The sequence below is a fragment of the Triturus cristatus genome, chromosome 3_1, assembly GCF_964204655.1.
Source record: "Triturus cristatus chromosome 3_1, aTriCri1.1, whole genome shotgun sequence".
Classification (NCBI taxonomy): Eukaryota; Metazoa; Chordata; class Amphibia; order Caudata; family Salamandridae; genus Triturus; species Triturus cristatus.
The window spans coordinates 926,528,802-926,543,307 of record NC_140583.1 but is presented as its reverse complement, the minus strand read 5'-3'; the positions used below and the strand labels follow the sequence as shown (position 1 = coordinate 926,543,307).

General features: G+C 42.1%; 1 protein-coding gene across 1 annotated transcript in view; it reads left to right on the top strand.

Annotated features, from left to right (window-relative positions):
• Positions 1 to 14,506, top strand: part of GALNT5 (polypeptide N-acetylgalactosaminyltransferase 5) — a 207,211-nt gene that overhangs the window by 117,562 nt on the left and 75,143 nt on the right. The window contains exons 3-4 of the mRNA XM_085645516.1: positions 4,641 to 4,760; positions 6,245 to 6,380. Coding sequence (XP_085501642.1) covers positions 4,641 to 4,760; positions 6,245 to 6,380 — 256 coding nt within the window. The remainder of the gene's footprint in view (positions 1 to 4,640; positions 4,761 to 6,244; positions 6,381 to 14,506) is intronic.

Here is a 14,506-nt window from a genome sequence, read left to right as displayed (position 1 = left end):
CACCACTCAGTAATCTTTGGCACGTGGTGCAATATCAGCACTCACTAAACCTCACTACATATTTATATTTGCACCATCCCTCAAGAATACTGGCATATTACATTTGAGTGTGAACAAAAATACCATGTCTGCTAGTATTACAGTAAGCCATTTCATATGTAAGTGGTAGATTATGTTGATTACATCATACACCTTGCCATCATACACCAATAGTGAGTTCTTTATCTGCTCCTTCTGCTTTTTTCTGCTAATGGGTGCAGCACCACAGACTGTTTCTAGATTTGCCTCCGAAGTCAGCCGAAAGGGTGCAGTGGTGTGGATAATTTCAATAGCTCACCCTGAAGCCAGCAGAAAGAGAGCAGTACATAAGAATGTTGCTAGAGATTGTTCTCAAGATAGCAAAACGAGTGAAGGACCATGGTTCATTGCTAGATGTCCCTTTAAAGTGAGTAGAATGGTGCAGTACCATGATCAGTTACCAGTGTCTTGTGTACTCTGAACGCTTTCTCCAGCCGACATCACGAAAAATAAGAAGGTGCTTTATATTTGCCTTTGTGTTCTCTAATCTGTGCCCAGCGCCTTTATGAAAACATTTAATAAAAGGTTAGGCAATGTTTCTATCAGAAGAAACATGTTGTGGAGCTAGCATGGCCCAGAGTGACGGCTCAATGTAGTGGTAGGTTTCTCCTAGGGCAGATACACAAAGAAGTTAGATCTGGTGTTCCAACAGATGTCGCACTCAGAGCCTCTCATTGTGCTTCATGTCATTTGCATAAACATGCACACTTTTACCATTTTCAGCATAAAAACACATATGTATGCATGCAGATGCAACATGAGAATGTATTTCACAGTGGTGGCTGGTGACTATTAAAGTGGTGAGGCATAATCCTTGGCTTTAATTCCAGTGAGGGAGACTGACTCATTTACTTCGAGGGTTTGGGGGTTTCACTCACACTCGCTTGCACTTAGTCTTAAACTCGCGCTCATTCTCACCTCGTCTTAGTCATTTACTCTTATTCACACTTGCAGTCACTTTTAATTACGCTAACTCAGTTTCACTGACTCATGCAGTCTCATCCATTCTCACTCTGACCACTCAGTCTCACTCATCCTCAGTAACTCTCACTCAGTATCAATAATTCTCAGTTCTGATTGATTGATTCTCACTCTGACTCACTCAGTCTCACTCAGCTTCACTCAGTTTCACTCTGACTCACTTATTCCATCTCAGTCTCATCATCCTCACCTAGTTTACCAGAGTCTCCTCATAACTCACTCATCCTACCTCATTTGCTCAGTCCTGCTCCTTCAGATTACATTTCTGTCACTCACTCATACTCAATCAGCTTCCCTCATTCACACTCAGCCCCACTAAGTCTCACTTATTCCGACTTACTCAATCTTACTCTGACTCAGTCTTACTCATTCACAGGCAGCCTTACTCATTCTTACTCAGTCTCACTGATTTGCTCAGTCATACTCATTCTGATACACTTAACAACACTCTGATCCGCTCAGACTCACTCAATCACGCTCATTCTCACTCAAACTTGCTCAGTTTTACTCATTCTCACACTGACTCCCATCGTCTAACTCATTTTCTGACTTACTAAGACTCATTAAGACTTGACTCACTCAGTCTCACAAACAGTAACATTCAGTTACACTCCCTGTAATTCTTCCTCACTCATTCATTCTCATTCACACTCACTCGTCTTATCCCCTTATCCCACATTCTCCTCACTCTGACCCACTCCTTCACTGCCACTTTCACTTTTACTCACACATTGACACACAGACATGCTCACATAAACACACACTCTCTCATGGACACACACTGTCACTCATACATACATAGCATTTAGAAGTATTTTTTACTTACCTTGCTGCCTGTGCAGGTTCCGTTTGGACAACTGCTGCTTCTTTGAGCTTTGGACACTTGAATCTAAAACCTCACACCTGGCAGTCACAGATTTGTGGTTTTAGTCTCTGCTCATTCACCCCACCTTTTCCTAACTCTGTGACGGTTTGAAAAAGAGTGGGGTGACTAGCTGACTGGCATGTAGCTATAGGCACTGCAGGGCTTAAGCCTGCAAGGCCCATGGCTAACTTTAGCTATGACGCATAACCACGTCACAGATTAGGAGGCACTGATGCGTGCCAGGGACCTGAGACCAGGGCTCTGATAATCTCTGATGGTTGGTGCAGGCACCTGCGAGTGCCTGTACCAGACAGCAGGCATTCTCACTAGCAGAGCTGTCTTGGGCTACTGCTGGGTGGTATTTTCTTTTTATCCCAAGAGTTCATAAAAGATTATTATTCACTCTCGGCATAACAAAGGGGGCGTGGCTCTGGAGGCCTAGTGGGAAAACTGCCACTGCGCACGATCACCAAAACTGTCTCAAGGATCATGCCCCTAAATGAAATGAAATACAAGGAATTAGTATAGTGAACAGAGAGAACAGTGGATGGGAGGAAGGAACGAGTATACTTAATTGGAAAATCTCATACCCACACATCTTTCTATAAACTCTGCTTGCTTTTGCACAATCCTAAATCATTCAGTTCATTTTCATAAGACTAGTGAAACAACTTTAGCATTTGCTTTGGTTTATTGTATGATTTAAATTTTATTTGCTATCATAAATGTGGTTGTAGTTCACAGTATTGTTGCAATGAAGAGGTCTTTCTAAGAGGACAGCAGTTTACTGATACAATCATCATCAGGAGGAGGAAGTAGTACAATATTTTTACATTTTATTAGAACATTGGAATGTGGAGCACTCTGTGCTTCTACGAGATGGTAAAAGCCCGCAGAGCAACATTCCAATGTAGTTTGAACAAAGGCCACTCGGAGCCCTAGGGGATTTCAATTTATTTGTTGGAATATTATTTCCTCTAATGGCAGAATGTTCTAATAGCCTTATAGCCCTTCGTAGCTGGGCTATACAGGCCATTAAAGTCCCACTCCCTTGTTAAAGGCCCTTGCCCTTTAACGCTGGAGCGGGTTTTTATTGGCCGGTGTTACCCGCTACGACGGGCTATACGGCTATATTATTTACACATTGTGTGGCATTGATGAAGGAACTAAGTATTATTAGAGGGGTTGTTAAACATAGAAACATTGAAAATCTATGTACAAAAAAAGAGCAATTGTTAAATATTTAGAGGCTATAGAGCTTTCTATGTCTAGCCTTTACCAGACTATTGTTTTATAGAAAAAATATGATATATTATACATGCATAAGGGGCTTTTTTCAACTCTCTTCACCCATTGGTCTGCTTTACTGTCATTCACTCTTTGCTTCCGCACTCAACAGCATACAGCATGAGCAATGGGCCAGCCCATTTCTGTCATCCATGTCCCTCAATGTGAGTTACGGCATTTCGCTTATACACAATGTGCACGTTCTCAATAAAAGTAGCCTCCATCAGATCCAGGGTTACTGGGCCGATGAGCATTGAAAAAATGTATTAGCATTTATTTGTAAAAACCTTGTATTTGTGTTTTTGCCTTTTACAAGGGCAAGACACCTCTACACAGACAGCTACGGGGTGGCGCTGCTTAGGTACATGTAATAAGAATGCTTTTCAAGGTAGACCTTAAGGAGAGTGCCTATCACACAAAAGATGGCAATAGCTTTCAATATTCCCAAAATATTTTCATGAAATAAAGTAATACGTTTGAGAATGTATTGTCACCGTCCTCTCGGATATATGCACAAGCTGCTTTTGCAGAACTCCTGTAAACCAAATTCTTGTTATGAGTTCCAAAGCAGCGCTGGCCTTCTTGTGTGTTGCACTTGAGGAAAACACTAAAAATGTCGTTATGACACAGAAATGTCCTTACTTATATTTTCTTGTCAGAATCCCCAGGCCTTTGTTTAATTTCTACTGCTAGCCCTTAATGAGCACAATCCAAAAAGTAGCAGTGCCAGAGAGTAAGAGGCCCTGGGATTGGACCACCGAGTGGTGCTATTCCCTCACTTTTCGATCCTGACTCTCAGCGACTTAAGTAGTTCAAACATGTATGGCAGGGCAGATGGAATGGGAAGTGTGGCTTCTGTTCTCAAAGCCAACCTTTGTTTGAAATATTTGGCCATTTGACTTTAAAAACCGCACTCTTTAACTGCCATTTACTTGTATTTTGCACGGTGTATGGGATGTTGGTATGGGCTTCTTTTTTTAGTAATGCAAACAAGCAGTGGCTGTAGCGGGCTGACCCAAAGGCCACTCTGTTTATTAGTCCGCAGGGAGGAAAATGAACTCTAGTAGACAGCTAAAGCTGTGGTCTAAACAAGTCTAAAAACTCTCTTTATTTTTGATGCAATACATTTTGATTGCTGCATAGGAACGATTGTTAAAGAAATAGCCACAGCATAAAGCATGGAAGAGTTCACCATTCACCAAAGTTTGTTCAGTTTGTCTCAGCGCTTTACAGGTATTAGTATAATTTAGCTTCTATTACTAATTTTGCATTATTTTCAAAGTAACTTGCATTTTCAGTATATTGCCACTTATTCAATAAGTAATGGGACATCTGATGGACTTTACAGTTATTGCGAATCGTTTCAACATAAAGTTTGTTTTTCCTCTTAAAGTAGTCAATAAGTAACATTCATTCTATTTCTGTTTAGAATACTTGAAAGACAATTTAGACAAGTATATGTCTCAGTTTCCCAAGGTTCGAATTCTTCATCTGAAGGAGAGGTATGGATTAATACGAGCAAGACTGGCGGGAGCAGATATTGCTACAGGTAACGTGTGAATGGTTTTGCTTTGTGTGAATTTAGTTGATGCTTCATTGTGTGTGAGAACAATATGTCCTAAAATTCTGCTCTAGGTGCTTTTTAGGTCTCGCCTGCATGCGCTAGCTATAATGGGCTTGGAACCTGGCCATTACTTACCATTAATTTGCAGCAATGTCACTCTTCTTTGCTGCATTCTAATTGGGCAGCGATTCGTCACTTCCTCTTCTTTCTGTGGCGTATGAACGAAGCACAGGTTAATTAAGTTTAGTTAATGTCCCTCCAATGGCCATCTGCTGCTCGCACTGTGACTCAGGTGCTATTTTGTTTAAAAAATACAAACGTTATGATGCTGTCAATGCTGGCCAGGCCATAGCGCCTTTTTTCTCCTTACCCCACCCGCTCCATCTTTTTTCTAAAATATCTCCCACACACCCTCCCTTCCCTATTTGTTCTCTCCTAACACCGTCCGTATTTCTTTTCCCCCTCCGAGAAGTAAAAAAAAAAGCTTTGAAGCTGTCAGCGCTGGCTGCTTCACAGCATTTTTTAAAAAAGTGTCCCATTGCCCACCTGCGCCCCCCATTACTTAAGACCACCAAATTTGCACAGCCAGAATAGCTCACCTATTGGCAAGATGTTTTGGCTCTGACAGTGCTTGTTTATAGGTAGCAGTCATCCAATTTGGGTCCTCGTTTACGCATTATAACCCACACTTGACTGTAAAATGGTAGCTAAAGGCTCTATAATGAGGGTGAGGGCCTTTAACAAATGTATCCCAAGGCAGTAGAGCTATTGGCTATTAGAACATTCCAACCACTTTGGGTAGAATGCTATAAAGTGAATACTGAGAAACAGAAAGAAAAGCTTTGAAATGTTGGAGCAAAAGGTCGGTAACAGGCATTATTGTCACAGAGCTACTTCATTGCCATCAAGTGAGCACCCACCATCACAATGTTCTAATATAGAGTTATTGTCTGCTGTAGCGGTCTATAATGGCCATGAAAGACCTGTTCTAGCGTTACAGGCCCAAGCCGAAGGTGAGGGCCTTGAGTAAGGGAGCGGGCCTTTAATGGCCAGGATAGCCCAACTACAGTGGGTTGTAAATCTATTAAAACATTCTGCTCCATGAGGGTGGAGCATCTTAATTGAGAAACAAAGGCATCAGAGATCAAGGAGGTTGAAATAAAACATGGCTCCGAAGCCTTTGTTTTACCGATCTTGCTGTGAATGTTCAACCGTTAACAGCCACGCACAGGGCCACAACTGTTAACTGTTGATCATTCACAGCAAGAGCTGCGAAAGCAGTCTGTCAGAAATCAGCCCCTGGTTCTCCACGGCTTTGCTAAACTTTTTGTAGTTTTAAATTTGATAGTTTTTCAAGTGACATACACAGTTACTTATGCAGTCAAACATTTTTTATTCCTCATAATTTATATGAATTTTTTTTTGATCTGGTTTGAATCACACAATATCTTAAATGTTTGCTTTTTCAGGTGAGGTTTTGACTTTCCTGGATTCTCATGTGGAATGCAATGTTGGGTGGTTGGAGCCCCTTCTGGAAAGTGTGTACTTAAACAGAAAGAAAGTATCATGTCCTGTAATTGAAGTCGTCAGTGACAAAGACATGAGGTAAATGTCTGAATAAATCAAAAGTGCCTAATTTTATTAAGTGTTTGACGGGTAAAAATGAAACATAGAAACCAACGGTCTTCTTCCTCACTCCGATTTGCATAAATGAAAAAACTATTCCATTGCTGTCAGTAAAAACTAATAGATTATTTTTCACTTTGTTGATGATTCAAATAGGACTTAAAATGTATTATATTTACACTGATTCATTTAAGATGTTTCCTTTTTTTCATCTTGTAAGTACCACATACTTACGCATATTTTATCATGATGGCTGTCTGGGCTCCTCTTCTAGCATTTGTCGAGAAAAGCTAAATCAGCCAAAGAAATTTAGAAAAGTATAACACACACTTTGCCTCTGATTACACTATCCTTTGGCTAGGTTTGTGCTGTACAAATACCCCCTGCATACATATATTTTGCCTCAAAAATGTCCTGGTTTACCATTGCCTTTGAAAAAAAAACATTTTGTATATTGTGAGAAAACGTTCAGGACATAGTACAATAATTGTGACGTTAATTAAATCCAACAAGACCAAAAATACATACGAAGCAGCAGCGGCTCATCCTTAATGACGGAGGGGCTCGTACCCCTCACCTCTTTCCAGAAGTAAAGAGTGTCTGTCAGGCCGAGCAAAGGTCAGCCTGAAAAGCACTGTTCTTGTTCAGGGCAGGTAGCCAGGTGATAAACATGCGCTAAATATGCAGGCACCTAGATGCCTGAGTGGAACTTTGTGGTGTGACCTCCTCAGCCCGTCAAGGTGCCTCAAGGATATCCCTGGCCCTGGGTGCTTAAGTTGTAAGCCCTGACGTACCCAGGCAAAGTGTCTATCAGGGACACCTTGTCACAGAGCGGGGTGGGATCAGTCGTCCCTCTGACCCCATCCCACCCCGTAATGATTCAGGAACTGCCACTTCCTCTCATTGGCTGACCTAAAGGAATAATAAATTGAACCCATCTGAAGTCCAACGCTTTCCCTACTGTTGCACAGACTGGAGTGTGAATAGTACATTTTACCCCTCTGAAGTCCAACACTTTCCCAATGGTTGCACAGACAGGAGTGGGTATAGTAAAATCTTGCCCCTGTTAAGTCCAATGCTTTCCTCATTGTTGCAGGGGCTGGAGTAGTAAATTTAATTCCTCTGAAGTCCAATGCTTTCCCTACCGTTGCACAGACTGCAGTTTGAATAGTAAATCGTACCCCTCCAAAGTCCCACTTTATTTTAATGTTTATAGTATGTTTAGTAAATGTGTTTTGGGGGTTTTAAATTTGTAATGTTTTAAAGATTGCATAAATTAATAAACATATTTTTGTTTATATTATTTATGGTTGTATTGTGTATGTATTTGGTACATATATATATATTTTTTCACCTTGCCTCTTCCTTAACACAGTCACACTATGGGAAGGGGAGATAAATATATCCAATTGTACTTACTCACATACTTCCCGAAGGAAGCATGAGTCGTACACTTCACAATGATGCCTCAACCTCACTTTGGGGATGATTACAATGTCGGTCGGATGCTGCGGACTGCAACCGCTCGACCATAGGTCAGCGGTTACGACCACAGACTTTGGATGCAACCGCACTCTGGGCGGTTGGAAACATAAATATTTCAATGGCAGCAAAAAAGCTCACAGCACAAGCTGCCATTGAAAAATGAACGTCTGTAAATATCCCTGCACCATGTGGCAGGCACCATGCAGTGCCTGCCACAGGATGCAGGGATGTTTAGGGGGGCACAATAGGTGCCCCCCCTGGCCCTATATTAGAAGGCCAGGGGGAGAGGGGTCCTGCTAGGTGCTCCCAAAGTCACTTTCCGACAGCCTTTCCATGCCGGAAAGGCAGACAATTAAAGGCTGTGTGAAAGTCACATCATAATCTCAACAGTGGAGCCGAGGCTGACTCTTCCATCATTATGGGATGTGCTTCTGACGGCCTCCTTGAGCCTGTCGGAAGCACAGCAGAATCCCCCTGCTTATATCCCTCTGACAGCCATCATTCTAATACGCAGTCAAAGTGAAACCATCGATGTCAGGGGAAAGCCTCCAACAAGCTGTCAAATGGCTTTCCGCCTGACATCGTAATCAGGCCCAATACTGTTTCAACTGTTAGCACTGATGCATTTCGGCTACATCACCAGTATAAATACATACAGTGCAAATGTGAAGTTTTGACTGCAAGTGGAGATTTGCTAATCAGTTAGTATTGATGAGGTCCCTGACTTTGAGACTTTCAAAAATTGTGGAGGCATTAATGAGGGAGCCTTGTAGTCTCATGTTCGTCAAAGATCTCTAAATTCTGGTTAACCTGTTCAAGCATTTACACTCCTCTTGACAGTATGCATGAAGTCAGAAACTCATCTTAGGTAAACGTCGGATCCCGGCTCTGTCAAAAAACGCTAACCCTTTTTGGGCCACTGTTTGGTCTGAAACATGTTGACCAGTTGATTGTAGGAACAATAATCTTTCCTGCACATCCTATATTTTTTAAATCTTCCAATCACCTCCCACTACTAAAGAGGTAATTTCCTTGGATTTTTATTCTCTCCTTAACTGGATCCTCAACATATTTTCTCTGCAAAGCACCTTCGACACAGCCAGGGTCATCCACCATTAGTGGATTCTTTGGTAAGCCTGTGATGACCGATGATGAAGCATGACACCCAGGGGCGGGGAGGTGAGGTCATCCTATATATTTTTATAAAGGTCTAAGGCTCCTGAGTTTTGACATCAAGAACACAGTTATGTCCTCATCCAAGAGGTATTTAACCATATTGAGGATACAAAGGCTTTGGTGCCGATTACGATCCGGTAAAAACCGGGTACGAACCGTCGGTCGGAGCGTATTCTCCGTCCGACTCGTACCCGGTCGTAAAACATTACAAACATGGAATTACGATTCGCACGTAAACACCATTTCCGTACGAATCGTAAAAAACACCGACCGACGAAAATATGCATACGAATGTGATCCGGGAATGCTGCGACGTGACGTCGGGACGCTTCCAGGCAGCGTTTCACGACCCAGGAATTACGATTCGAACCGACAGCAGTCCGGACGGCAATATTTTTATGGCACCCAAAAAGTGTCGGAAATGCGAAGTACGGCGCGAAACGACCAGAGTAGGTGGCCCGGTAAGCGCCATACCCCCCCCCCAGCCCCCACATGTACGCGCCGTACCCCCCCCAGCCCCTGCATGTACGCGCCGTACCCCCCCCAGCCCCCGCATGTACGCGCCGTACCCCCTCCAGCCCCCGCATGTACGTGCCGTACCCCCCGTGTATGTACACCCGAGTACGTGTCGAACCCCCCCGTGTATGTACACCCGTGTACGTTCGAGTCGTACCCCCACCCGTGTATGTACGGTGCGTACCCCCAGCGCGCCGCGCTGGGGGTACGCACCGTACATACACGGGTGGGGGTACGACTCGAACGTACACGGGTGTACATACACGGGGGTTCGACACGTACTCGGGTGTACGTACACGGGGGGGTTCGACATGTACTCGGGTGTACATACACGGGGGGGTTCGACACGTACTCGGGTGTACATACACGGGGGCGTTCGACACGTACTCGGGTGTACGTACACGGGGGGGTTCGACACGTACTCGGGTGTACATACACGGGGGGGTTCGACACGTACTCGGGTGTACATACACGGGGGGGTTCGACACGTACTCCGGTGTACGTACACGGGGGGGGTTCGACACGTACTCGGGTGTACATACACGGGGGGTTCGACACGTACTCGGGTGTACGTACACGGGGGGGTTCGACACGTACTCGGGTGTACGTACACGGGGGGTACGGCGCGTACATGCGGGGGCTGGGGGGGTACGGCGCGTACATGCGGGGGCTGGGGGGGGTACGGCGCGTACATGCGGGGGCTGGGGGGGTACGGCGCGTACATGCGGGGGCTGGGGGGGGTGCGGCGCGTACCGGGCACCTGTTTGGACGTCTCCATGGTTGCTATTGGAGTTCGGTGCGGACGGTCTTTTAACCATACGGTTGTACTATCGGACGCCCGGGACGGATCGTGATTCCCCGGTCGGACTTCGCTTTTCACGTTTGTACGGTAACTCGTCCGAGGACGTGTCGGACACTTTTTCCGACCCGAGGACGTGTGGGGAATTATTCCCAATGCGACTCGTTTGGGCTTTTTACCATGCGAATCGTGATTGCCAGTTTGTACGGCACTTGTACGATTCGTACGGTAAAAAGACCGGATACGAGTCGTACGGGAATTTTTTTTACAGGATCGTAATTGGCACCCAAGTATTTAGCCTCTTACCAGATGCATTTTTCTGATGTGATGCAGGTATTCAATTGAGAGAAGGCAAACATAGGTAGTCTATTCTTTTTTCATTCCCTATACTCCCCTTAAAGTGAGGGTATATTTATGATTAAAATGTACATGCACTCAGGGAGGTTGTACGCACGTGAAGCAATGTATTCAGGGGTATGTGCACTGTCGTAGATGAGACCACTGCGTAGCAGCGGTTGCCTCATAAATCAGCTGGGGAAACTTTTCTGGCCTCGGCGGGCGGAATCGGATCGCTGCCACAGCGGTCCGTCCAACCGGCATCTCAATGAGGCCTATAGTTAAGTACAAACACCACTTACAGCACATTCCTGTTTTTTTCTTCTCTGAACTATTTATTTTCTTTCTCATAATTTTTGTAAAATAAACTTTTTTTTAAATCTTAGGCTCTTTGGATGGCATTTCAATCCGAACTCAAACATTTTGAATATGTTGGTGTATACAGATCCAGATCTATATGCAATGAATAAGAATTAAAAATCAGTGGTAATGTGAATGGGTCTAGCTTAATAATTAGTCAGGTGTAAAAAGGAACTGCTTAGCAATGTTGCTGTTGGACCAATGAGGGCCCTGCTCATTCAAAAAACATTTATTTTAAGTGCTTGCTAGGGGCCTCAAAAGACCACTATGCAATCCTAAGGATATATAAAAAAATGTATAGCAAATTTTAGTCTGTGCTTTTAATTATTCCAAGGGATTTTATTGATTTGGTTACATTGATCCACAATTTTAATTTAAAGAATATGAATAAATTATTTTCACATGCTCCATTTGTTTGCGAAAATCTGATTACCTCTGGCTTAATGCTTGATATAACTATTCATTTCGGTGTTCATGAAGTATAATTCCAAATATTGTAAGAAACATCAAAGTTGCAAGTTCTGCCCAGATTGTTTTTAAGAACGTGATATGCCGAAAAGTTGGTTGCTACTGCTTAAATGGATGCCTTGCATTTTACAACGTGTTTTGATAAGTCATCTTTGGCATTGATGGGCATGTTCATTATAAAATAATGTAGCTTTTAATAAAGGGGCATGCAGATAAAGCATCCTAAATCTGGAAACAACTTTTCGGTTTAATATTCTAATTTCACAGTATGATGCTGCTGTATCATTGCACCTTTAAGAAAGTTTGTGTGTATTTATGACTTTAATTTGTGCACAAAGGTTTTGTAACTCACATAACAAGATACCATGACAGTAAAGTGAAACCATTGGATGAGCAAGGGCCATTTGTCAATAGCACGGTGTGTTTATGACAGGCTAAGACATCCAAATCCAAACAGCAGCACTTCCTAAACAAAAAAAAAGAAAATCAGCAATTGAAAAGTGTTTGTGTTAGTAAAATAAATAAATCCAGTGACACATCATTATACGCTGCATGTCACATGTATAGTCTAACAAAAGGATTTCTCAATTCCCCATCACCATAATATAATGGGAACACAAATGGCACAATGTAACTATCTACAAAATGCTATGGCCTTGTAATGTTCTGCAATGTTATCATTTATTTGTAGAATACTCATACGCACATGCTTCTTGGCACCCTAGCAAGACACAATCTTAAAACCCACCAGTGACTGTGTAAAAACATCAGAAAATAGTTAGGGCCTGATTTATATATAGACAGGCAGACAGCCTTTCTGCCATGGGGATGGAGTAATATATTACATTCCCATGTTGAAGGGAGTGGCTGTCAAATTGATAATTGACTGCTAAACAGGTGGTTATTTTTTAAAGCATTGACAGGAACTGGCACCATGGTCGTTTTTGTCAATGCATCCCGCTGTTTGGTTTAGGGCTATGTAAGCATGATATAACCCTGCACCAAACAGATGTATTTTTTTAATTTTAAAAAATAAATCCTGAAGCGGGATTTTATTTTTGAAAATATTAAAAGTTAATGCTCATCTCCCATGGTGTGGGGAGTATTATATGTTCTTCGCTGCCCCTCACAAACAGAGTTTTTAAATCCAACACCTTCTCCCCCCTCCGCAAGTTGTTGTTCCGACTTGCGGAGTAATGGTATGCGGAATTAAAACGCGGTTGTTGTAACGACTGCGTTGAAATTCCCTGCTGGGAAAAAGTTTTTGGTAAACGTTGTTTACCACTTCAGTCATATTCACAGGCCCACTCAATTCAAAACGATGCTAAAAGCAATGTACACAGACAAAAACAAAGCAGAAACACATTTATCAAACAAAACCATTAAAATTGCACTTGTGTCATATGGTACAATAATATTATTTAGCTTGACAAATATTATATTTAACCATAAGGGCAGTCGGTGGCTATACAATAATCATTGATGACAAAATAATGTTTATTATATAGCCACCTACTAAAGGTTTCTTTTGATAAATGAGTTTCTGTTTTGATGTTTTGGCCCAAATTTCAGTTTAAGGGTCTCATCAGGCCTAAGCCATCCGAGTTAAATGCTCTCTGTTATTGATAGCAAGAAACAACCCTCTCTCTGGTAAGGATAAAGTTGCAGATCAAGACGTATTTGTAGGACTTAGCAGTAAGAGCTCACAAGTCTTTGTTGCAGCTCGTATTCATTCCCAGCACAACCTGATCTGGTCTCAGACTCCTTCTCCCAGGAAAGTAAGGAGCCCATATATTTTAAGCCAATGTGAGGCGGGGTGGGACAATTGCTTCCTAGCCACAAATAATTTTATTATGTAACGACCGATCCATCTGTTCAGAACTGATCAATAAAGGCACAGTATCATATGAGTTGATAATAGACTGTGGGCGAAATCCCCAAATAGCTTAACGAGGATATTGTTCATAGTAGTTTATTCTGAATAAATTCATATTAAAACCAGAGATATGCACAGACGTTTTGACGCAGACTTCAGTATACGTGTTTCATCAGGATTAAGCCATCTCAAATGCTCCTTATTAATAGTAGCAAGAAACCACCATCTCTTTGGTAAGGATAAAGTTGTGAATCAAAGCTCATGTGTAGGACTCAGAGTCAAGTGCTCACAAGCCTGACTTTCACCTAGTATTACTTTTCAGCATGAACTGGGACTGCTTCTCCCAGGAAAGTAAGGAGACCAAATCTTGTTTGCCTTGTGGAGGGAGGATGGGAAGATCAACAGTGTCCTATCCACACGTAATTTTATTGTCTAGCGTCCACTCCATACGTTTGCAACTGGTGATGAATGCATAGTATCATATAAATTGATGATAGGCACAGAGAGATCCTCAATCCTCAAATACCTCTGAAAGGGCTTGGCACAGTCAAAAGACAACATCCTGAACATGTGAAAACGTAAAGAATACAGTGTAATCTCTTCACAGTTGGAATCCCTTTCTACATTATGGATTAATAAGTCATTATTGCCATTGAATGACATGTTAATAATAATATACTATAGCTTTTCATTGAAAAAAAAAGCACACGGTGAAAAGCATCATACAACTGGAAACACCTCTTTTGTTTTATATTCTCAAAGTATGCTTCTCTTGTATCATTGCACCTGTAAGAAAGTCTATGTGTGTTTATGTATTTTCTTTGTGCACAAAAGTTTTGCAAATCACTTAACACACCATTACAAGCTTTATGTCATTTCACAGTTGCTATTGTTGTTTTGTTGGTGGTGTTATTATTATCATAAACAATATTAATAATATTGTGTAGTACTAGATTTAGTAGTAGAAGTACTATTAGAAGTAAAGAAAATATCAACATGGAATAGTACTAGATGTAGTAGTAGAAGCAATATAAAAAGTAAAGAGAATATCTACCTGGAATAGTACTGATAAATCATTAATTTTCTTCT